The sequence below is a fragment of the Bactrocera neohumeralis genome, chromosome 6 (genome assembly GCF_024586455.1).
Source record: "Bactrocera neohumeralis isolate Rockhampton chromosome 6, APGP_CSIRO_Bneo_wtdbg2-racon-allhic-juicebox.fasta_v2, whole genome shotgun sequence".
Lineage (NCBI taxonomy): Eukaryota > Metazoa > Arthropoda > Insecta > Diptera > Tephritidae > Bactrocera > Bactrocera neohumeralis.
In genome coordinates, this window is record NC_065923.1 from 24,118,708 (window position 1) to 24,141,946 (window position 23,239).

General features: G+C 36.3%; 2 protein-coding genes across 6 annotated transcripts; one reads left to right on the top strand and one right to left on the bottom strand.

Annotated features, from left to right (window-relative positions):
- Positions 1-2,159: 2,159 nt before the first annotated feature.
- LOC126762142 (proton-coupled amino acid transporter-like protein CG1139) lies at positions 2,160-10,757 on the bottom strand. Its single transcript, XM_050478674.1, has 9 exons — positions 10,243-10,757; positions 6,607-6,723; positions 6,385-6,535; positions 6,102-6,223; positions 5,232-5,458; positions 5,036-5,166; positions 4,740-4,918; positions 2,654-2,829; positions 2,160-2,518 (listed from the first exon to the last, which is right to left on the bottom strand). The coding sequence occupies exons 1-9, from the start codon at positions 10,245-10,247 to the stop codon at positions 2,274-2,276; spliced, it is 1,353 nt and encodes a 450-aa protein (XP_050334631.1). The 5' UTR covers positions 10,248-10,757; the 3' UTR covers positions 2,160-2,273.
- Positions 10,758-14,828: 4,071 nt separating this feature from the next.
- Positions 14,829-21,539, top strand: LOC126761703 (uncharacterized). Of its 5 annotated transcripts, none has more exons than XM_050478068.1 (4): positions 14,829-14,908; positions 15,373-15,495; positions 20,197-20,505; positions 20,912-21,539. In XM_050478068.1, the coding sequence occupies exons 2-4, from the start codon at positions 15,478-15,480 to the stop codon at positions 21,233-21,235; spliced, it is 651 nt and encodes a 216-aa protein (XP_050334025.1). In that variant the 5' UTR covers positions 14,829-14,908; positions 15,373-15,477; the 3' UTR covers positions 21,236-21,539. The 5 variants fall into 5 exon arrangements, with proteins under 5 accessions (XP_050334025.1, XP_050334020.1, XP_050334022.1 ...); XM_050478063.1 differs by having other exon boundaries at positions 14,858-15,224; XM_050478065.1 differs by having other exon boundaries at positions 14,858-15,162.
- The last annotated feature ends 1,700 nt before the right edge of the window (positions 21,540-23,239 follow it).

The window sequence follows — 23,239 nt, forward strand, 5'->3', positions numbered from 1 at the left end:
TAATATACCCTGTTCAGGGTATAAAAAACGTTATTATGTTCGTTTAAGTAAATTACCTATTCGAAGATTTGGCGAACATAATCGGTATACATCATTGAATAATATTCAACCAAATAGACTCGTCCAGCGAAGGTCAAGGAGAGTCGATTCGGCTCCGTACGCAGCAACTGACGTATGGAACGACTTATCGTATTTTACGTCAATATCTTAAATTGAAAGCGACCGAATACAGCTTGTGCCAGAACTGTAGTCGCTCGACCTTCTCAAGTGACACCGCTTCACTCTATGGAAATGGCTCTTGGCTAGTTCTAAGAAAATCCGACGTTTTTGAGCCAAATTTTGGTCAGCGATGAAACTCGATTCTGGCTCAATGGATATGTAAAAAAGCAAAATTGCCACATTTGGGACGAAGAGAAATCTGAAGAAATTCAAGAGCTGCCATTTCGTCCAGAAAAAACAACGGATTGGTGTGGCTTGTGGGCATGTAGATCATCGATACATATTTCTTCAAAGATGTTGCCGGTGAGAGCGCAACAGCGGCGACCATTATCCCGCCGTGATAACCGACTATTTAATGCTTGAAATTGAAGCTCGTGATCTCGGCGACATTTGGTTTCAACAAGACGGCGCCACTTGCCTCACATCGCATCAATCAATGGATTTATTGAGAGAACACTTCGGTGAGCAGATAATTTCACGTTTTGGGCCGGTCGATTGGCCACCAAGATCGTGTGATATCACACCGTTACACTTTTCTTTTTGGGGATATGTACAGTTTAAAGTCTATGCGGACAATTCCACTTCGATTCAGACTTGGAGCAAAATCACGCTAGTCATTCGCCAGTTACCAGTCGAAACCCTCGAACGAGTCATCGAAAATTGGACTCAACAGCTGGACCATTTGGGACGTAGCCGTGGCCAATATTTGAAAGAGATAATCTTCAGAAAATAAATGAGGAAGAATATTCTTTCGAATGATCCCCATTTAATTCCAATTTTCTGTGTTTTTCTTTAAACAAGTAGGGAACCTCAAAATGGATCACCCTTTACAAATGAGACTCTGAAAAGCTTAGGTTCCGACATCTACGGCCATTTCAATGCCAAAAACCTACAACATGCCGTCAGGTAGCTGACTTAATTTTGTTCTTTAAAGTACAGAATGGTCTGATTGACGCGCCTGACATTAACAGTTGTTTTGAACTCGTGCCTGCGGGTTTCCCGATAAGTCGTCTTAATCGTCTGCTAAAAACTATAAAAACTACCAAGAACTATGTGTACAACGGCTTCAGAACTGCATCGCCAAGCACGTCAGCTCTTACGTCTGATATATTACAATACCACTAGTCCAAGGACTTAATTAATTGTTGATCTTACCCCTCATATTCAAAAATTATACGAAATTTTATCCAAATGGTTGCGGAGATAGTCCAACTCGATACTCATATTTGTTTCTAGAGTCTGAAGTCTGGTTTTCGGCATATTTTACGGGGAAAGTTGTTGATATTGATATCGTTGGCCTTAACAACCGCGCCGTTAGTTCTGCTTTCTCCAGGCTGGACAAGGAAGCACAGAAAATGGGTCTGGCAGTGAACGAGAGCAAGACGAAATATCTCCTGTCATCAATCAAACAGTCGTCGCACTCGCGACTTGCCACTCACGTCACTGTTGACAGTCATAAATTTGAAGTCGTAGATATCTTGGAAGCAGCATCAACACCAACAACAATATTAGCCTTGAAATCCAACGCAGAATCACTCTGTTGCTACTTTGAACTGACAAGGCTATTGTTAAGAAAACTGCTCTCTCGACGAACAAAGACCAAACTCTACTAGTCCTTCATCATTCCCGTCCTGCTATATGGTGCGGAGGCATGAGCTGTACGAGATATACGGCAACATTGACATAGTCCAGGCTGGCTAGGTCATGTTGTTCGGATGAAGAGAACACTCCAGCTCCAGGTTTTCGATTCAGTACCCTCCGGGGGAAGCAGAGGAAGAGGAAGACCTCCGCAGTTGGAATCTCCAATAGTCCCCAAATGGTGTCTACACAAATAAAGAAGAAGAAGCTGTGTATATAGAGAGTGTGACGAAATTTTGTTGCGTAACACAATTCGCTTGCACTTAATTGACTATTCCTAAATGAGAATATCTACAGAAAAATATTTTTTTCTAGGTTTTTTTTACCCTTGAGCGAATTTTACTTTATTTCTTAACATTACAATTCAGTTAACAATTAAATTAATTCCTCTTAATTCCCCTTTACAGTTACGTACTTTACGTGTTATAGCTTTCGATAATCTGTACGATACTAACGTAGGAGCCAATGATGCCACCGAATATGCCAAACGCAATTAAAAATAGATTTTTCATCAATTTCAGCTTCCAAACGCCATATCCCAGGCCATATTGTACACAGATCTGCAGCAAGGCGGGGAAAATCAAACCCAGTATAGACAGACAAAATGAGCCGACAAGCGATAGGAAGAGCGATAAATTCGGTATTACCACAGCAAAGCAAACTACGAGAGAATACCAGATAATAAATTTAATTATGGGCAATTAACTGTAATTTTATTATTATAGCTGAATGTTTATAAAATACTCAACACGACTATAAATGAACTTAGAATAGTGATTGCTTTATAATTACTTACACGTCAGCAAAACAATGCCGCCCCTTATCAGAAGCTCGTAAAACACATGCTTGGAGGTGTCTTTTATGCGCTGCGAAAGATATTTATTCCAAATAATATCGGCCGTAACGTAACCCTGTAATGCATATGTAATCCACGTGGTGATGGCGAAGATAATTTTCGCGACCTGAGCTAAACTGAGTTGAGTTGAGAGTAATTAAGTACTTAATAACAGGAAATTATGAGCAAAATATGTAAATAGAAAAAACTGAAATTTATATAAGGTTAAGGTTCAAAGTCATAAATGTTTATTTCTACGATGACTAGATTTGCTAAGTACTGGAAGTCTTTAACAAAGACATTGGAATAAGAGTTGAAAACCTCAGACGGCTTTTTGGTATGATGATCAGACATCCACATTTTATGATAATTGTGATGGAGTTTAACATAAAGTTAGATGGGTTGTCATCGCTATAGAAAAATGGCTTCTGCTAATTGCTTGGCTCGCCGAGTCTTAATAATAAATTTTGTGTATTTCTGGGATCAAACTTTTTTACTCAAAAATTGTTCTTCATTAGAATCAAATGCTTAATAACCTTACAAAACTTTCGTCTTTAGTCACAATTGTTATCTAGTCCGAGAAATCAAGTTCATTTTAGTTTAAACCAAGATAAAACACGCGATTTGTAAAAACAGACAGTAGACGCTTTCAAATCTTTCAATTTTATTGCGAAAATTCACTTTCTTTAATGGTAAACATAATCGGCCTACTGAGCGTGCTATTCGCAACACCATCACCCATCTTGAGACCCAGCACTCATTATTGGATAATATTCGACCTAATAGACCATGTTCAGAACGCAGTGCACAAAAACTGTGGAGAGACGATTCGGCGCTGTTGGCAGGAACTCAGACTGAATGACTTGGAGCACTTTACATAGCGATTTTAAATTGAAAGCATACAAAATACAGATTGTGCAAGAACTAAAGCCGCTCGACCTTCCCGAGATCCACAAGTCCACATCGCTTCGCTCTATGAGTGTTCCAAGTTCCAAGAAGATCCGACGTTTTCGAGACAAATATTGTTCAGCGATGAGGCCTATTTCTGGCTAAATGGATTTGTAGACAAGCAAAATTGCCGCTGGGACGAAGAGGAACCTGAAAGGATTCAAGAGCTGTCATTTCATTCAGAAAAAACAACAGTTGATATGTTTTGTGGGCCGCTGGAATCATCAGTCCATATTTCTTCAAAACAGATGCCGGTGAGAACGTAACCGCCAATGGCGACCATTATCGCACCATGATAACCGACTATTTAATGTCTGAAATTGAAACTCGTGATATCGGCGGCATTGGGTTTCGACAAGACAGCATCACTTCTCACACATCGCATAAATCAATGAATTTATTGAGAGAACACTTCAGTGAGCAGATAATTTCAAGTATGGGGCTGGTTGATTGGCCACCAAGATCGTTTCATATCACTCCGTTAGACTTTTTCCTGTGAGGATATGTAAAGTCTAAAGTTTATGGGACAATCCCACTTCGATTCAGGGCTTGAAGCAAAACATCACGCGTGTCATTCGCCAGTTATCAGTTGAAATGTTCGAACGAGTAATCGAAAATTGGACTCAACGGATGAACCACCTGAGACGTAGCCGCGGACAACATTTAAAACAGATAATCTCCAAAAATAAATGCCAAAGAGAGTTCTTTCGAATGATAATAAACAAGCTTCTGTGTTTTTTCTTTAAAAAAGCATGAAATCTCAAATTGAATCACCATTTTGTTACGAAATCTAAATAATTATACTTTTTGGCAGTCGCCTCGACCTTAAAAAAGAAAAAACTAACTATCAAAACTTCATGTCAGCATGACCCAATGTCAGTGCAGGTGGGTTATATAACATTTATCCTTATCGTTTTGATATATCAAGAACTAGACAGGGTTTCACTATTTTCTGCTAGCTCCAAGATTATTTTCATTCCCTTGGGAAAAGATTTTAACTATGTGCTTACTTCCAAAGTGGACCATCTTCTGAGTTGTATCTTTTGTTTCTAATAGACATTTAAGGTTTTATAAAATTTTATATCAAATATTAACTTACATTTTCTGCTGTGGTATATTTAAAGTCACACTGCCCAAAGCAGCGTCACCGTACTCCCAGTAACCAAAGAATCCCAGTAGAATATACAAACTGAGCACAATTGCCATGCCAACATTCAATACACCGAAAGGCTTAATATAAGACTTGGGTTTCTCCATTTTCTCTTCAATAGCGAGAATCTAGTAAAACAAAATGTGTAAAAACAAGTAAACAAAAACATTAAAACATATTAATACTTAAATACACGTATAATCTCCTCAAAACTGTCATATATAGTACATAAGTATGTAACTCACCACACCGACGGCTTCAATTGCGAACAGCACGGTGCCAAAGAAAATTGGTAAACGAGAAACAACCTGGAACGGTTGGCGTGTGCTAATCGGCGGCAACGTTGCGAAAATATAATAAAGCACAATGCCAAAACCTGTATCAATAAGCACATTAACAGTTATATACATAACTACACAAGTGTATTGTTGCCTTACTCACCCACAAAGAGCAGTAGATTGGCAAACGTTGAGAAAGGCGCCAAAGTTTTCAGAGTTCTAATGCTGTAGAGCACAAATAACGGTATTAAAATGAAGCACATATGCAGCCGCACATCCAAAACCACCAGATACTCATCGACAATCTGCTTGATGTTCTCCGCTATGAATACCACATACACACAACAGATGCCAAAGTGATAGAAGGCGAGAAAGCCGTCGACGAGTGGACTACAATTGAACATCGCATAATATATATATATTTATCATTTATATAATATATTCTCTACCATGAGTTATGGTAATTTAAAAATATATAAAAAATAGAGTGTGCTGATTTAATGATTGAATTAGTTATCGTTAAGTGAACCTAATTTGGACGCCATTAACAGCAAATTGATTGAACTTTAACAGTGTAGCTTCCGATCTGGTAAATCTACCATCGGCAGATATTCACGATACACCATCTCTTGAACAAGACCTTAGAAAAACAGATCAACACGCATTATCTTCTCGTCAATCCCAAAGGTGCTTTTGATATATGCTGCATCAAGTGAAGAATATTATGGAATTAAAATGTGAAATTTGACTGGGAAATATGGTATATAAGTCAATATAGAAGCCTCACTGCAGAAGAAGTTTAAGAATTTCTTTATTCAATAACAACAAACTCTTCTCTGAAATTGGCTTCACTTCTTATCTCTTAATGCAATTTTGTTTAGACTTTTGAAATTAAAGATATGGTTCTAAAAAGAATTCACTCTTAGCAATGTTCATGTCCTAGGTTTATACTTTATTAGCTATAAAAATCCCGATTTTTCGCATATTTTGTCATATTCCTCGAAAAAATATAAAAGCATATATATATACATACGTTGCTATTGGTAAGATACATTTGAAAATAGGTGGGCCCTCATGCAAAGCAATCGTCATTGCCTCGGAGAACGTTAGGTATGGCACACGTTTACGCTTGCACAGCTCGTACATGGAGTTTATCTGTGAGAATGAAAATACATAGAATCGAATCAAGTGAATATTGAGAAAGAATAGCTAAAAAATAGTTTCAAGTTTTCAGTTAAATTTCTCGAATTTCAGCAGTAAATTCTTTTTTTTTTATTAAAATGAACGTATTCTTCAAATTGGAATCCCTTACTTACCAGTATGTGTAGGCAATGTACAGCGATGCAACCAATGATTAGCGTCAGTACGGGTCCAGCGATGTAGCCAGCATTTGCAAAAGCACTCGGCATTGCCAAAACACCCGATCCTACTGAGGCTTTCAGGAAATGTGCAAATGTTTGCAAAGTTCTATAAATAAATTGCAGATGTCCTTAATATTTTTTAAATGCTTGACCTAGAAATGTACTGAAAACACTTACGTAGTGGGATTTTGTACATTGCGATGTAGATGCGGATCATAATCGGAACTAACTGCACCGTGTCCATTTGTGTCCTTCGTTTTGGATTGGCCATTCTGATGTGTATCTGTCTCTGCGCTATTTTGAAAAATTATTTTTTAATGAAAAATACAAAGTAGTGAGACTAAATAGTAATTTTGAAAATAATTTGAAACTTCGGAACTCATGGACCAATGTATATTATCCAAAAACTCTATTACAGTTCATAGAAAAACGAAATTTGAACCGCCACCCTTCACTTTTTTATGCAAAAGAAAAAATACAGTTGCAGCAAAAACTTGGCTTGGTGGCGAGTTTCCGGCCACTGCCCCAGAAAAATCAACCGTCACGGATTGGTATGCTAAGTTTAGACGTGGTCAAATAAGCACTGAAGACGGTGAACACAATGGACACCCAAAAAAGGTTGTTACCGACGAAAACATCAAAAAAGTCAACAAAATAATTTTGGTTGATCGTAAAGTGAAGTTGCTCGAGATAGCAGGCACTCTAAAGATATCAACTGAACGTGGACACCATATCCTTCACGAATATTTGGGAGACAGCTCTGTGCGAAGTGGGTGACACGCGAGCTCACTTTTGACCAAACGCAACGACGGGTTGATGATTCGTAGCAGTGTTTGGCGATGTTCCAGCGTAATAAACCGGAGTTTTTGCGTCGATATGTGACAATTGATGAAACATAGCTCCATAATTTCATTTCGAAGTCCAGTCGACAGTCATCCGAGTGAACTGCACACGATGAACCCCCTTCAAAGCGTGGAAAAACGCAACAGTCTGCTGCCAAAGTTATGGAGTCTTGTATTTTGGGATGCGCATGGATTAATTTTATTGACTACCTTGAAAAAGGAAAGACCATCAACAGCAGCTATTACATAGCGTTATTGGACCGTTTGAATAACGAGATCACTGAAAAACGGCCGCATTTGACGAAAAGGATAGTGTCAAGACAATGTACTGTGTCACAAGTCAGTGAAAAAGATGGCAAAAATTTATGAATTGGGCATCAAATTGCTTCCGCATCCACCGTATTCTCCGGTTTTGGCCCACAACAACTATTTCTGGCTCTCAGATCTCAAAAGAATGCTCGCTGAAAAGCAATTTGCGTCGAACAAAGAGGTGATCACCGAAACTGAGGCCTATTTTGAAGCAAAGGAAAAATCATACAACAAAACTGGTATCGAAAAGTTCGAGGATCAGTGTATCAACCTTGAAGTGAACTATGTTGCATAAAAAGGCGAGTTTTGCCAAAAAAATGTGTTTTACTATAGTAGGCCGGGGACTTTTCAATTGACCGTTTACATTATGTCTTATCTCAAGTGCCATAATAAATGTTATAGGTTGTGCAGTTTATAAGTTTCTTGTCAACACGGAAAAAAATGTATTTGTGCTTTTAAAACTTTGCAATTCATACTTGTAATTCCCAAAGCCTATAATTCGACATTATTAACATAGTTGCGATATATTGAAATTACTTATTATACCTATTATTTGAAGAGGAAGGCTCCAAAAAGAATAAGGTGTGTGCGATTCGAACAAATTTTTCCAATCCGGACGAATTTATTTTCGTGGTTTTGCCTTTGCTACCTACTTTATACCAGTTGGATTTCAAAAGTAAAATGAATCGATTCCTAGATCCTTAAGTGTCGAAAAAATACCTTTGAAACGAGAGAAAAACTTTCTTTGGGTCAAATTCGTAGACATCCACTTATTTACCGGCAAAGTTGGTTTAGACTCTAGTTGAATGTGTATAAAAAAGCTTCGTATCTGATGCTGTACAGAGCCGAAGCAATTTATTATGATCGAAGACGATTAGTTATTTGAATAAATATTAAGAATTTGAATAATTATTTTTAAAATAGAACACGGTCCTGTATTTTGACAAACTGTAAAAGCCCATATTTCGATATTTTTTCTGTTTATAATTTTTGTAACTTTTTTAAGAGTTCCCAAACTTCTTTAACCAAAAATAATTAAGAACTTGTCGATATTTATTTCATAAATTATAAATATGATTTTCGTTCCTCTTTGAGGATTTTCATAGTTCATTAAAAACTCGTAACTTTTTGGTTTTTTTACTGCTTAAAAGATTATTGCCACTTGTGAATTTAAAAAAATCAATCAAATTTTGTTTTCGCATATACATTGCGATTTGTATTGTAATTTAAATTCCCCGGGTAAATGATATTTCAAAAAACTGTACTTTGCTAAGTTGGTAGGACTGTCCTTAATTACTATGCCAAATATGAGCGAGAGCTGCGTTGCGATTTTTACAATGGATAAAAATATCGAACAAAGAATTTGTCTCAAATTTTGTATTTCTAACCAAACTTCGTGTCCGGAATCATTGCGAATGTTGGAGAAGGCTTACGATGATTCAGTTTTATCTAAAACACAAGCCTTCAACTCGTATTAAGCCTTCAAAGAGGTTCGAGAGATCGTTAAAGACATGCCTCTTTCTGTACTACCTTCGACCTCTTCAACTGATGAAAATAGTAAAAAACAGTGAAGGATTTGGTGCTTGACAATCTCTTACGAGTCCGTTCGAATCATTTTGGTGTATATTTTGGGTATGAAATGCGTTCTTGCTCGACTCCTCCCGATAAAGCTGAATTTTTTTTAAAAAGAGTACCGCAAACATGTATCTTTGAAAATGCTTGATTGTGCGAATTCCGATCCCACATTCATAGAGAGCATTATAACTGCCGTTGAGACATAGGTTTAACATGCAAACAAGTAAATAGTCTTCGGAATAGAGGGTAAAAAAGAATCGAAATCAAAAAAACCACATCAAAGCCGCTCAAAAATCAAGATGATGCTCATTGTTTTTTTGATATTCGTAGTTTGGTGCATCATGAATTTGTTTCGGAGAGACATACCGTCAAAAAGGAGTTCTATTTGGCCGCATTGAGAAGTTGGCATGAAAGCATCTGTCGAAAACGGCCGGAATTGTGAAAGAACGATTCATGGATTTTACACGATGATAATGCACCATCGCAGCGATGCTCGATTGTGACCGCATTTAAAGCCAAAAAATTTCTCATAGAGGGTAAAGATCGAAGGAAAAATTTTTGATAATAATTTCCATTTTTTTAATTTTTTTAGTAAGTTTTTTTCGCAAAAAAAATTACGATTTTTTTCAATACACCATTTTATTAAAAATCCAAATTTTTACTGATAATAATAACATTTTTTACGGTTTTTTGATTGGACCTTGTTTTTGGAGAATTCCTCCTACTAAACGGCTGAATCGATCGACTTGAAATTTTCACACCAGTTTCTTGGATACATTTTTCAAGTAATGATTGAAGAAAAAAAAATTATAATAATAATTTTGATTTTTTAATTTTGTTTTGCAAATTTTTTCGCAATTTTTTTTTTTAACCACCATTTTATTAGAAATTCTAATTTTTGCTAGTAATGTGTGTTTTGGGTTTGGATTTTTTATAATACTGATAATATACATATGTATATTATATTGGATATAATACCGGATAAAATATACACAAAATGCTGAAATGTATTACTTAATATTTACTGTAGGGTACATATATACCATATTTTCAAAAGTTTCGAAGACGTCGAAATTATTCAACTCACTTCATTTCGAAAACACACTTATATACCGGTGCAATCAACTGCAATCAACTTTTCCACTATTGCATAACCGTATTGATGAAAAGCATATGTCAAAACTTCTTTATAACAGTCTATGAAACTTTAAAAGCTTTTGGTTTTACTTTTTTATAAAATTATTTATTTTTGTACTGTTTTTATCAAACAAATATTTTTGTTTATTTAAAATCGTTTCAAAGATTTTAAAATAGCTTTATTTATATACACAATTTTATCGCCACTTTCTCATGTCTCGGAAAATGAACTCAATGATATAACATATACTTGTATCCTTAGTGGCACTGATTCAGTCCAAAATTTAATTAGTTTAGCCAAACGCTGGATGCCGTTAAGCCCGTCACTTAATACTGAAACGTAAAGCTTCTCTGATTGTGAGTTATAGTTGTGATTGATGTCAATGTAAGCAATTACAATATGCTTTTCTAAAATATGGGATCTAATCTGCGACGATAGTTCTTCTCATATATAACTAGATAACTTATATTATTGCCACCATAAACTTCACATGACAGACAGTGTAGATTGCATTCAATTTTGTGATATTTAAACAGTAGTAGATACTTACTACGATTTCTAGTGTTTGAGATAAGAAGACTCTTTCGATTATCTCGCTCAGTGCGCATCGACGCTCTTATGCATTTGAGGCTTTTACTTTTGAGTGCTTTTCCTTAACTGACGCGCAATTTTCAGCGCTTTGCTAGGAATCTTTTCACAAGTACCTGGGTATCAGCATGCGTAAGTTCACGTGTAAATACTTTAATTTTTAATTAGTAAGCGTACAACAGAGAGTTGAAGTTTTGAGTACAATCTCACTCAACGCTTGCTATAAATGTTTATACTAGGGTGCTTCAAAATTTTTTTAAAATTTTTTTTCAAATCTTACCCTCTCAAATGTTAGTGATTGACAAAAAAAAATTCTCCCGCAAGCCTAGCTTAACTCTAAGAGGTCGCTTTTTTTTTTTTAGTTTTCTATTCATTTCACACAGGAGTTTTCGTTTTTTCATTCAAACTAAAATTTAATTAATTAATCAATCAATTAATTTTCGTTTCTCAATAATAATAATAATAATAATAATATTCAGAAAGTGGGTTTTTCAAGCTTTAAAAATTCCAGCGACAGAGTTGAAAAAAAATCAAAAAAAAAATTTTGAATCATCCTAGTATATATGTATATATAAGATTTAGTGTCAGAACTAAATCTTTTGACTAAGGTTGTACTCCGAACTCTTAATATATACATATATATTCAATATATGTTTTACTGTCAGAACTAAATCTTCGAATCGTCTGAATACAGAGATCTAGAAACAGGAATGTAATTTCCAAGTGTCATGATTAATTTCAAAAATGCTTTTCTTTCATTGACTCATGGCCCAACTACCATTACCTTAGAAATATTTGGAAACTTTCACAAAACTCTCCAAGATTTCTATACCTTCATCTTTACCAGAGTAGACACCGCTTACGCGGCTATAACCGAGTTAACAACATCGCGTCAGTCGTTTCTTCGTTTCGTTATTTGGCGTCAACTCGACATACCAAGTGCAGTCAGGTCCTTCTCCACCTATTTTCTCCAACGGTGTTGAGAGTTTCTCTACTTCCACCGGCGGGTTTTGAATCGAAAACCTTCAAAGCTGAAGTGTTCTTTTTCATCTGAATAACTTAACCTAGCCAGCGCAGCCTCTGTCTCTTGATTCGCTGAACTACTTGTATGTCAATGTCACCGTACATATATCTCGTACAGCTCATCGTTCCATCGACTACGGTACTCACCGTCGCCAATGCGCAAAGGACCATAAATCTTCCACAAACCTTTTCATCCTCCTAAGGACGACTCAGCAGATGATGTCATTGTCCATGCCTATAGCAGGACGGGAATGATGAGGGTCTTGTAGAATTTGGTCTTTTTTCGTCGAGAGAGGACTTTACTTCTGAAATGCCTACTCAGTCCAAAGTAGCACCTCTAGGCAAGAGTGATTCTGTGTTAGTTTTTCAAGGCTAATATTGTTGTTGGTTTTGATGTTGGTTCTAACATAGGTGAAAATATCTACGACTTCAAAGTTATGACTGTCAACAGTGACTTGGGAGTCAAGTCGTGATGACTGTTAGTTTGGCGGTGGAGGTATTTCGTCTAGTCCACATTCACAACCAGACTCATACGCTTTGCTTCCTTAGCCAGTCTTGAGAAAGCAGAATTTACGGCGCGGGTGTTGAGGCCAATGATATCATGATTACCGGTGTAGGCCAGCAGCTGTACACTTTTATATTTCATTCAACGAAGCATAGTAAACTGAATGACTCTGTCTTTTTTAATATTAAGTCATCCAAACATACGGTTTTTGCCGACTAATACGAGTAGGTCAGTTTTGTTATAATGTTTGCGGAAAAAAGTGTGAAATAATGGTGACTTGGCTAGTTATTCCTAAGTGTACGATTACATGAAGCAACTTTTGTTGCTGATTCTCGGGCGATTCTCTTTTGCTGTTGCCCATTACCTTCACACGAGCAACTTGTGTTGCGCAACTCTGCTCGAGTTTTTTTCTCATTCTCTTTCACTTTACTTTAACCCATTGTCTACTCTTTACTTTAACCCATTGTCGCTTCTTTTTCCTTATAGGTATTTGGGCCACTCTATCACATACATATATTAATCAGCTCTGTCAATTAAGAAATACATTTTATTTATTAAAACAAAGATATATCACCCTTCTTACTATCGTCTGAATCAATTTGTATGGCTTCATCCATACATTTCACAATATCGTTAATTAATTCGATTTTTTCGTCATACTCCATTTTTTAAAATATTTATATTATATTATGTATATTTGTATACATATTTGCAAATTACTTACCAAAAGATGAAATTAAATTTTTTAAATATATTCAAAATATTAATTTCAAAAAAATATACGCAAATGCAACTATGTACTACGAAAGAAAGAACACGAATGCCGAAAAACGTCGCAGCGAACTGCTACGAATAAGAACACAAAGCGAGTTGCTGAACACGGGAAACTCGGCGCGATTCTCCTCTCCTCGTCGCCCCCTCGCCTATAAACCAAGAGTTGCCGCAACAAAAGTTGCTTCGTGTGATAAGGCTCTAATTGATTTAGAGTCACAAACTACGAATATTTGTTATTGATAGCGCAAAATATCGCACCTCTGTGACTCAGAGCGAATGCAACAAGCAAACGCTTCATTTTGATAATGATTTCATAATATGCAAAAGAAAAGAGCCATTCAAATTTAGGTGTAGTATAATCTTATCTTTCTGGCGTACCGAAACAGCTGATAACAGATATGAGAAGACCGTTTAATTTGCACAAATTTGATTCAAATCGGGACTAGTTATCATTGGCATTATCTTAAGCATTTTTGGCAGCAACATTCCTTTACGTATTAACTAGTTAGACATCTGAAGAGTTTACAAAATCGTCTGATTAAGACTGACCATTAAGAGGAACTTTGATAATATAATTTCTACGGTAAATAGATATGTGGTTTCAAAAGTCCCGAGGTTTCTTGAACTCTAGCAAATGATACCAAATGTTTAGGCCATCCAAAAAGAACAGCGAAGAATTTTAACCTAACCTTGCAAGAATAAAGAGATGTAGAAGTGATACCATTTCAAGATACTTCAGTGTACTGACATTTCGAATCTCTTCAATTACGTCAGAAATTAATTTTCACCACTCTATTTGCATATCTTCTGTGGAAAAGGAGTTTCGGTGGTGAAATTTTCTAATCTAGCTAGAATTTAGGTCACTATAATAACCGATTATCAAGTTATTATTTAGTAAAAACCTTTTCTTTCGCTTAAATATATATATTCTAACAAAAAAATCAGTGATCCATAAACATATCCATCTGTTAGACGCTTCTCTAAGAAAATCAAAACTTGATTGTCAATTCGAATCAGGCTCCGTACAACAGCAGACTTTTTCTCTATAGGTCCAGCCTTGCTACGAAATGACAACAACATCAACGACAGCCGAAACCAAGTCGAGTAACCAAAGTCTGGCTACAAAGCAAGACGGGAAAGGTGATGCCAAAGGGAAGGTTGCTAGTGGTGCAATGGCCAAATAATTATCTACCTTTAAGATCAATTATTCAGGTTTGCGGAGAAGCATCATACTTCTTATCTGCTCAGAAAGGTACAACTGCAACTACCATGCAATTAAGTGCTTACAAAAGAGCTCCAGGAATCCATGAATTGTACGAAAGCATCTCGATTCGTTCAACCTGTACCGTTAGCTGCATCAAGCTCTAAAAATTGTGCGTAAAATAGTTGAATTTTATATATTTCTTTTAGAAAAAATTTCGAAATAATGTACGGGATCCCGAAACACTATCGAAATATCGCAACAAACTTTTCCAGTACTGCGAAAGTAAATGTTCAGTGCCTAGTATTTAAAACAATTAAGATATATTATGTAAACACACAAACACATACATGTTCGTATAGATTACGAATATGTACATATGTATTATTATTAAGCGGTGAGTGATAAATTGGTTTGATGGGAGAGCTTATTAAATAGACCAGTCGAAAAGCGAACTCCACCACAGTAACGCAGCGGCAGTACAGTTCCTCAGTAGCGAACGGGAATCCGGTGATATCAGACACGTACATATCCGCATACATTTGTTTATATTTAAAAAAATTTTTCTGCAATTTGCGCTTTTCAACAAATGGAGAAAGAGTAGCTTTCGAAGGATAGAAAATAACAATGTCGTTTGGGTAAAGCCAAAGAGAAGATTGCGGCGCCGCTAGTAGTCTGTCTGTTGCTCTACACGCCGCTGTATCGTGTGTTATTTGTGCGCAAAATTAATTCTAAAGAAATCAGATATATATTATAAATATATGTATATATATAACTGGTATATAACTAGTATATATCTGATGCATATCTGATATATATGTGCGTGCGTGCTTGCAAAATGTAATTTAAATATGCAGAATTGTTGTGTGTTTGTTTCTTATATATAATATATGAATAAAATATATATTTTTAACTTATCAGACAAAATTATGAGCCATTTATTCGAGTTAAATTATACAAATAGTTATTTGTATTGTACAATTAACAGGTGAAACGGCGAAGAGGCACGGCCTGTGGTGACGATATCAAAAATCTAAAAAAATAATCAACACGCAAAAACAAAAAAAAACGAAAAAGCGATAAGACGGTGAAAATGGTCTACTCCATACAGGTAAAGTGACATTTTGAGACGTGTCTACAGGCATTTATTTACACAATTTGCTTAAAACAAATTATACATAGCAAAAATCGGCACAAGATGTGAAACGACCTGTGAGACACACTGCTGCTATTGGAAACCCCCGCATTTAAAACTGAACATTTTAGCCGAATTTTAAAAGCTATAAAAAGAAATACTCACAAATATGCTATGATTCAAATAGCGGTGACAAGTACAGGGTTTGTCCGGAAAGTAATAGGAATGAGTCGATTTAAAAAAAATTTATTGAACTAATCGTTACAACTCTTTAGAAACTTTCAAAATAGGCTCCTTCTGCGTCATTCTGCGGCATTAAAGGCGTCACGGATGGCATTCACCGGAATAGCCTTGAGAGTCGAGGTGCCTGCTGCTTGGATCCCCTCCGTCGTCTCAAAATGCTTGCTAGTGCGGCTCCGGAAGCGTTAGGATGCCGGCCTTGGTTAGGTAGCTGTTCCCAAGAAAGGCGGGACAATGAGCATCGTTTTCATTTTAGATTTGCTCATTCATTAGCGACCTCTTCCCGGCCCTCCAAAAAGGCCTGGTGCCACCGAAAAACACCACTTCTTGCTAAAGCAACATCTGGGTAAGCCTGCTTGATCATATCAAACGTCTCTGTCGCAGGTTTACTGAGTTTCACACAGAATTTAATCGCGAGCCTCTGCTCTAACGGACGTTGCATTTTCGGCTTGCACCACTCACAGAAACACGTCCCAACGAAAATGTTTGTCCTGACTCCCCAGGTACTCAGAGACAACTGACCAGGTAGAGGGCGTTCCTAACTAACGAACGACAGTCGGTGCGCGCACGCTCCAAAGTACAGTCGCGGCGGAAGAAAACCAGTCCTATTACTTTCCGCACAAACCTTGTAAGCTATTAAAAGAAGACGCTGAATTTGAAAACTCTGAGAACCGGTTTCATGCTAAACGCTTAGCGATTAGCTCATGCGAAACCAATTAAATATTTGTATAGAGAGCAGTTTTTACGCTGGCAGATGCTTCGCCAAGCTGTTTCTAAAATAAATAGTAAGCATTCTTTTGTTAGGTAAGAAATGAAGAGATTCAAAACAAACAGCTGATGCGAAAGAGATGTTTTCTCATGTCAGAAAAGCGCTGTAAGCTTTAACCTTAGTTGTCGTAGGACAAACGACGTTTGAATAAACTTTTTTCTGCCTCTTCCAAAGTTTTTGGGACAATATCTTTAACCCAAGGATTGTAAAAACTATTTCCTTCATACTTACTTGAATCTAAGAGCCTCAACTTGGCAGTCAATCGATCAAACTACATGGCTAAAGCGACTTTGATGAAGTTTTAAATACAATTTTGAATTTTTCAAGAAAATGCAGTAGAGAATAGAGCTCTGTATAGATTTCCGAGTTTGTTCATTTTCGTTGTAATAAAGCAAATTGACGATGCTCCAAACTACGTAAAAGCTGCCCAAGCCATTACAGTTCCTACTCCGAAATTCCGCTGCATGTTTGCTTAGATCGTGCAAATAGCAGCTGTCCGGGTCGTCCAAATTACATTATTTTTCATCCAAAAAACTAAGATTATGGCGCTCAAAACTCGTGCCAATTGGCTGAGTGTGACGAGAAGATCTGATTTGTGCTTAATTTGTCGTTAAGGTAACATATGCTAAGTAATTTCGTAACGAATTTGTTCACTTTGGCGCTATGGGAACTTCGTGTTTTCTCCAGTTGGAGCTTTAGCGCCATAGTTTTGACTCTTTCCGTCTGACTCTCACTTGTACAGATTTGAACACAATTTGTGGGTTGAAAGAATTTTCGCCTTTCGAAATTCGAATTATGTCTTGTCCAGAATTAGTGCTGCGATACCCATGTCTCTAGAAACAATCTCTAATATAAATACATTGAAAAATTTGCCATACCCACATTTATAGTAAATAACATAAAATATTAAAATTGCACAGAAAAATCCTCAATTTGTGCCACTGCGCCTAAAGAAGGTCGCAGGCAAAATGTGTGTATGTTTAACTTATTGCTTACCACAATAAGGAAAGTGCCGCTATCACAAACATTTGTGGTGTCTCACATTTCTCAAACTATCGAAAAGGTTTGCAATATCCAAGTCATCAAAATATTTTAAAAATTATCAGCGCATAGATACTGAAGGTTTGTTTCTACCATTGGCTACGTACATATGTACGCGTCTTCGCCTTTGTTGTTCTCTGAGATACACTCCATGTGTGATATCTGTCGAGTGATTACGACACCAAATGAAACATTCTTATCTAGAAATAAATTATAGATACTTTTAGGCGGAACTTATCTATTAAATGTGCTCAAAATATCTGAAAACTTTGGTGACTATTGAATATGTATATGAAAACATATCTCAGAATAACATTTGGTTCTTGTTTACCTATTAAACTCATAATATTGATAGATAGCTATACTACAGCTCACTAAGCCTTGTACGAAATTCCAGATAAGCTAGTTCAAAAAGTTTAGACGGGCGTTGCTGATAGGCTAGCGATAATGAGGAAAGCATTGGTAAAGCGGTAAATTGCGATAAATTAGCGAACGCCACGAAATGGTTTCAGAATTTCCGGCATGAAAGAGAGAGCTCCCCCTAGCAGACAATTCCTCCCTGGCCCGGAGTTCGTTCTCAGGGGGCTGATGCTCTGCAACAATGTTTCGCAGGTTTTTTCTCCCACAATTCAAGTAGTGAGCTTTCTTTTGATATGCTAGAAATGTAGATATTCAACCCAAACAGCTGATGCTGAAGAGAAGCTTTCTTATGTCAGAAATAAACAGTGATACCAATTTTTTTTGGAAAAATCTTGAACCTAGGCATGGTAGAAACTATTTCTATCATACTTGCTTGAGCCTAAGAGCCTCAGACTGTTAGACACTCGCTGAAACCACATGCTTAAAGCAACTATTGATGAAGTTCTAAACATCATTTTGAATTTTTCTAGCATACACAGTAGAGAATCGTCGGAAGAAGTGTATATTTTGAGCTCAAAAAGTTTGAGTGATCTTAGCGATCTTTATTGTCGGAAATTCTAAAGTACTATATGTACATACAAATTTTGTTTGGCAGACTTCTTCCCCTACGCCCACGTGATCCGTGGCTAAATTAAAGGGAAACTCCAGTGAAGTTCTATAAGGAAACTATCTTTACTCCGACAATTCATCGATCAAAGCAGCGTTTAGTTGTAAAGTAGATTTTAGGACTCTTCAGCTGTACACGAACTGATCTATAACTAAATCAAGGATATCGCAATTCAAATTAACTCTCTCATTCGTTGATTCATTGCCTTGAAGAACAGACTCAAACTGATTTAATTGAAACTCCAAAATTTCATCGATCAAAAACCTTTGCAGATTGTATTGTTGCTTTGAAGAATAATCCATGCTAAATATGTGCAAATATGTCGTCAAATAATATTATTTTCCAAAGGAGAACAAGTTTTTGTGGTTTTAATATCGGTCGTTCCGGCAAGTAAGCAGCCACTTGGAGCGGAAAGGACGTGTGCAAATTTTCAAATTGATGTTATTGAACTCAATATAGTCCTCTGAAGAGTACTACTCTTATTTCATGTTACTAACCAAACAAGCACCTAGCACCCAAGCAATCTCCGAGCATCTTTCAGGGTTTATAAACAGAGAGATAATTTAAATTCGTTTCCGAGATAATTTAAATGTAACCTTACCACACCATACACCCAGAATAATCGACGCACTTGTGCCCAAATATCAATATTTTGTAGTTACATGTAATCAAGTTATTATAGAAGTTCTAAAGAGAGAGAGATATACATATGTATGTTGCACTCCTCATTTTCGTTGTTCTCTGAGATTCATGTATGATTGTTGAGTGATTACGACACCAAATCAAACATTCTTATTCAATAAATTAAAGGTACTTATCTATTAAATTTATTTATAACTAACTATTCACCTTGATGACTGCTAAGTATATGAAAACATATCTCATAATAACTTTTTTTTTGGTTTTCATTTACCTGTAAAACTCATAATATTGAAAGATACTTAGCGTTACGTCGAATTCCAGATACTCTAGTTCAAAAAGTTTTTTTTAATTTGTTTGTGAATGTTTCTTCTGAGTTTTTGATACTATAAAGACGTCATACGAGGTCGGAATGAACATAGAGATCTTCAAATTAGCATATACAGTCGCTTAAGCCATCATAAAGCTTCATTCTCAACTCAGTTCAGATTTTACCGCACTTCAGTGAAGGTAGAGAGCTACCTCCTAACAGACAAATCAGTAAAAAATTTCGCGATATTTTTTTCAAATAGTTGTAATCGAAAAAAAATCCTTCATTTAAGTGTTTAAGAATTGTATCTCAAAGACCTGTGTAAAATTTCATGAAGATCGGTTGAGTAATTCTCGAGAAATCTTGCCAACCGACTTCAAAAACACAGCTTTGAGAAAAACGCGTTTGAAGACGGCGCACTTAGCCTAGCTAGCGTCGAGCGCACAAGTTCTCAAGACTGTATCCGAAACTATTACTCGAATCAACTTGAAAATTTGGACAATATGCTAGAGGTGTTGTGGAATTTAATAAGACAATAAAAAAAATCGATTTTTTGAAACCCGTAAACCCATGTAACCACTTAATATACGAAAATAATTCTGCTTCAATACTTCCACTTACTTATAATTTATCTCTGTCTATTATTTATAGAACTCGGAGACGGGTGAACTCCATTACATCCACCGTGATTTGTCCAATGTAAGGCAACAAGTTTTGGACTTGGAAACTGGTGAGCCCTTAAACGGAACGAAAGTAAAGGTGCGCTATGTCAAGCATAATAATTTTCAAATACCAAAGAAGTTTCTTTGTGACCCTAATGAGAAAGAAACGGAGGCGCAGAACCTTTACAATGCCGGCAGCCCACCAGCGGCCACCACACCGATGGATGGTGAAGGAGAAGAGAAGTCCCCGCGGCTTTATAAAAAAGAGGATTTCATCAAAATGGACGGTGTGAGGAATGTATGTTAAATTTAACAGCAATACATTGTGACAAAAAAGTACCCGGAAATTGTAAAAAACGCAAAATATTTAATTATTCATCAATATTCATTTTGTCGCCTTCAAAATAATCCCCACCAGATGTATTACACTTAAGCGAACGATTTTTTCAGTCTTCGAAACACTTTTCATAAGCACTTTTTGGGATGGTCTTCAGCTCGTTCAGCGAATTTGGTTTTATCTCTTCGATCGACGTTCATATTTGGCATAGTAATTAGGGACAGTCCTGCCAACTTAGCAAAATACATTTATTTGAAATATCATTCTCCCGGAGAATTTAGTTACAATTTCCGGTTGCTTTTTTGTCACAATATAAGAGTAAAACAAAAAATAAAATAAATATTAAAGCATACACACTCCTCTGCAGGATATCATTTTGGGCTATCAAAACCAGACTTATCAATTATTTCTTATACCGACCTTGTTTTGCTGCTCCCTTGGCTTGTTCTTTATAATGCTACTGTGCGAGTCGATTCTACATTGTTGGGCGCACAAGAAAAACTCTTTGAACATTAGTAAAATATATTATTTTCGCAGTCCCCTACATTTGGTGACGTCACAATTTTGTACGGTCTGTCGCAGGGAAAACGAAATGAAGAAGATCGAAATTTTCCAAGCGTTGAACAAACAGGTGTTGCAAGCGGCTAGACAATCGAAAACTCTCAAAGATATGAGCAAAGTTATAAGCTAAAATGTAAATTCACTGCGCATTACGTGCAATTTGATGTTGCAAGTAAAATGCTTTCCGAAAGTCGTTGAAGTCTTAAGTTTACTTAACGGCATTCTGCGACCAGAATTTGCGTTAAAGTGGTTCAAATTGCACCACATAATTGTCTTACAAAACAAGTAGTAAATATTGATTAGAGATATCAATACTCTTTGAGAGCTACATAAATGCTTTCTGAGAGCAATTTACTTGCCACATCGCAATATATTTGTATTATTTATACTATTAAATTTTAATAAATAAATTGATAATTTCATAGCGCATTAAATATTTAATTTAATAAAATAAAAAAAAAAAGTAAGGCAGAGATAAGTTCTGGTGCAACCGAACATTTTATACTCTTGCAACTTGCAAGAATCAAAGGCAGGGAAATACCTTAAGTTGTAAAACGTCAATCAGAGGGTCGGAATCTAAGAAATTTTATATATATAATACATATACTCAATATAACTCATACACTGACCGACAAATTCGACATAAGATTTGATAGAAAAAGAAAATCATGATACGTAGTACGTGTAATTTGGGATAATACCGACCCGATTTTATCTATTAACCATTATCATTACATACTAAAAGAATGTTCCTTGAGACTCATTAAGGTACCTCACATACAATCATCAATCATATGAAGTAAAGTAAGCCGGATGTTCGAAAACCTTTTCGCCCAATTTTATCCACTTTAGGCACAAAGATACATTGTTATGAGTAAAACACGTTCTATAAATTTCATTGAGTATAAAGTCCAGTATAAAGTCATCCGGAAGTTCGAAAATCTTTATACAAGGTGCTTTCCAAAGTAAATAGGACTTTTTGAATCTAGCGCCCCCTGGTCGCGCCATCTATATGTCGAAACAGGTTTATGGCGATGATTGCCTATCCCATAGCAGAGTGCACGAGTGGTTTCAACGTTTTCAAAGTGGTCGTAAGGATATAAATAACGATCAACATGTGAGCCAATCAAAATCCGTGATCACCGGAAATTCCATCAAAACTGTGCGTGAATTCATCAAATATCAGCCGAAATCATCATTGAAATTCGTGGAAATGGAATTGAACATCTCCAAAATATCGATTTATCACATTTTGATCGAACCTTTAGGCTTACGAAAGGTGTGTGCACGGTTGCACGGTTTGTTCCGCACAAATTGACTGACGACCAAAAATTGCTCAGAATACAACATTCGTAGGACCGATTATTTGACCAAAGATCACATTTTAACCATTAACCACTCTCCTTATTCACCTGATATGGCACCGTACGACTTCTTCCTTTTCGGAAAAATGCATTTGCTCATGAAAGGAAAGGGTTATGCAGACGTAGAGGCCATTCAAAAGGCTTACACCGGCATACTGGCGGTCATACCGTCCAACGAGTTAAAACACTCGTTCGACATGCTTTTGGACCAAGAAAAAGCTGTATTGAAGCAGAAGCAGACTATTTTGAATAAAATAAATTGATTTCTCCGAAAAAAACCATTTGTTCTGTTTTTTTTAAGTCCTGTTTACTTGGAAAAGCACCTTGTATGAGGTATATAGGTACTCAGAGAAGTATTGCCCCGATCCAACAAATTTTTAATACACAGAGTTACTATTGTCTGAAAAGAATTCTCTCATAATTTCAATTACTATATATCCTATACATTAACCAATATTTTCGGTAAAAGATCAACTATAGCGTCCACATATTTGGTACCAAGAGTCTTTAACGGTTTTGTTTTCCTTTGAGCAATTTTTGGGCATAAGGTGGCATACTTTAAAGGAATTATTAGTGCAAAGTTTTATACCGTTATATGAATGCCACATACTAAATTTAGACGAAATCGGTCTGTTGGACCCCGAGATTTCCTCAAAAAGTGGACGGTGCCACGACTATCGTCCAATTTTCACACCAGCTCCCTTAAAGCCTTTTCTTATCATTTCGAAGGTCAAATTTTATAATTCTGATGTATTTAGTTATTGATTTAT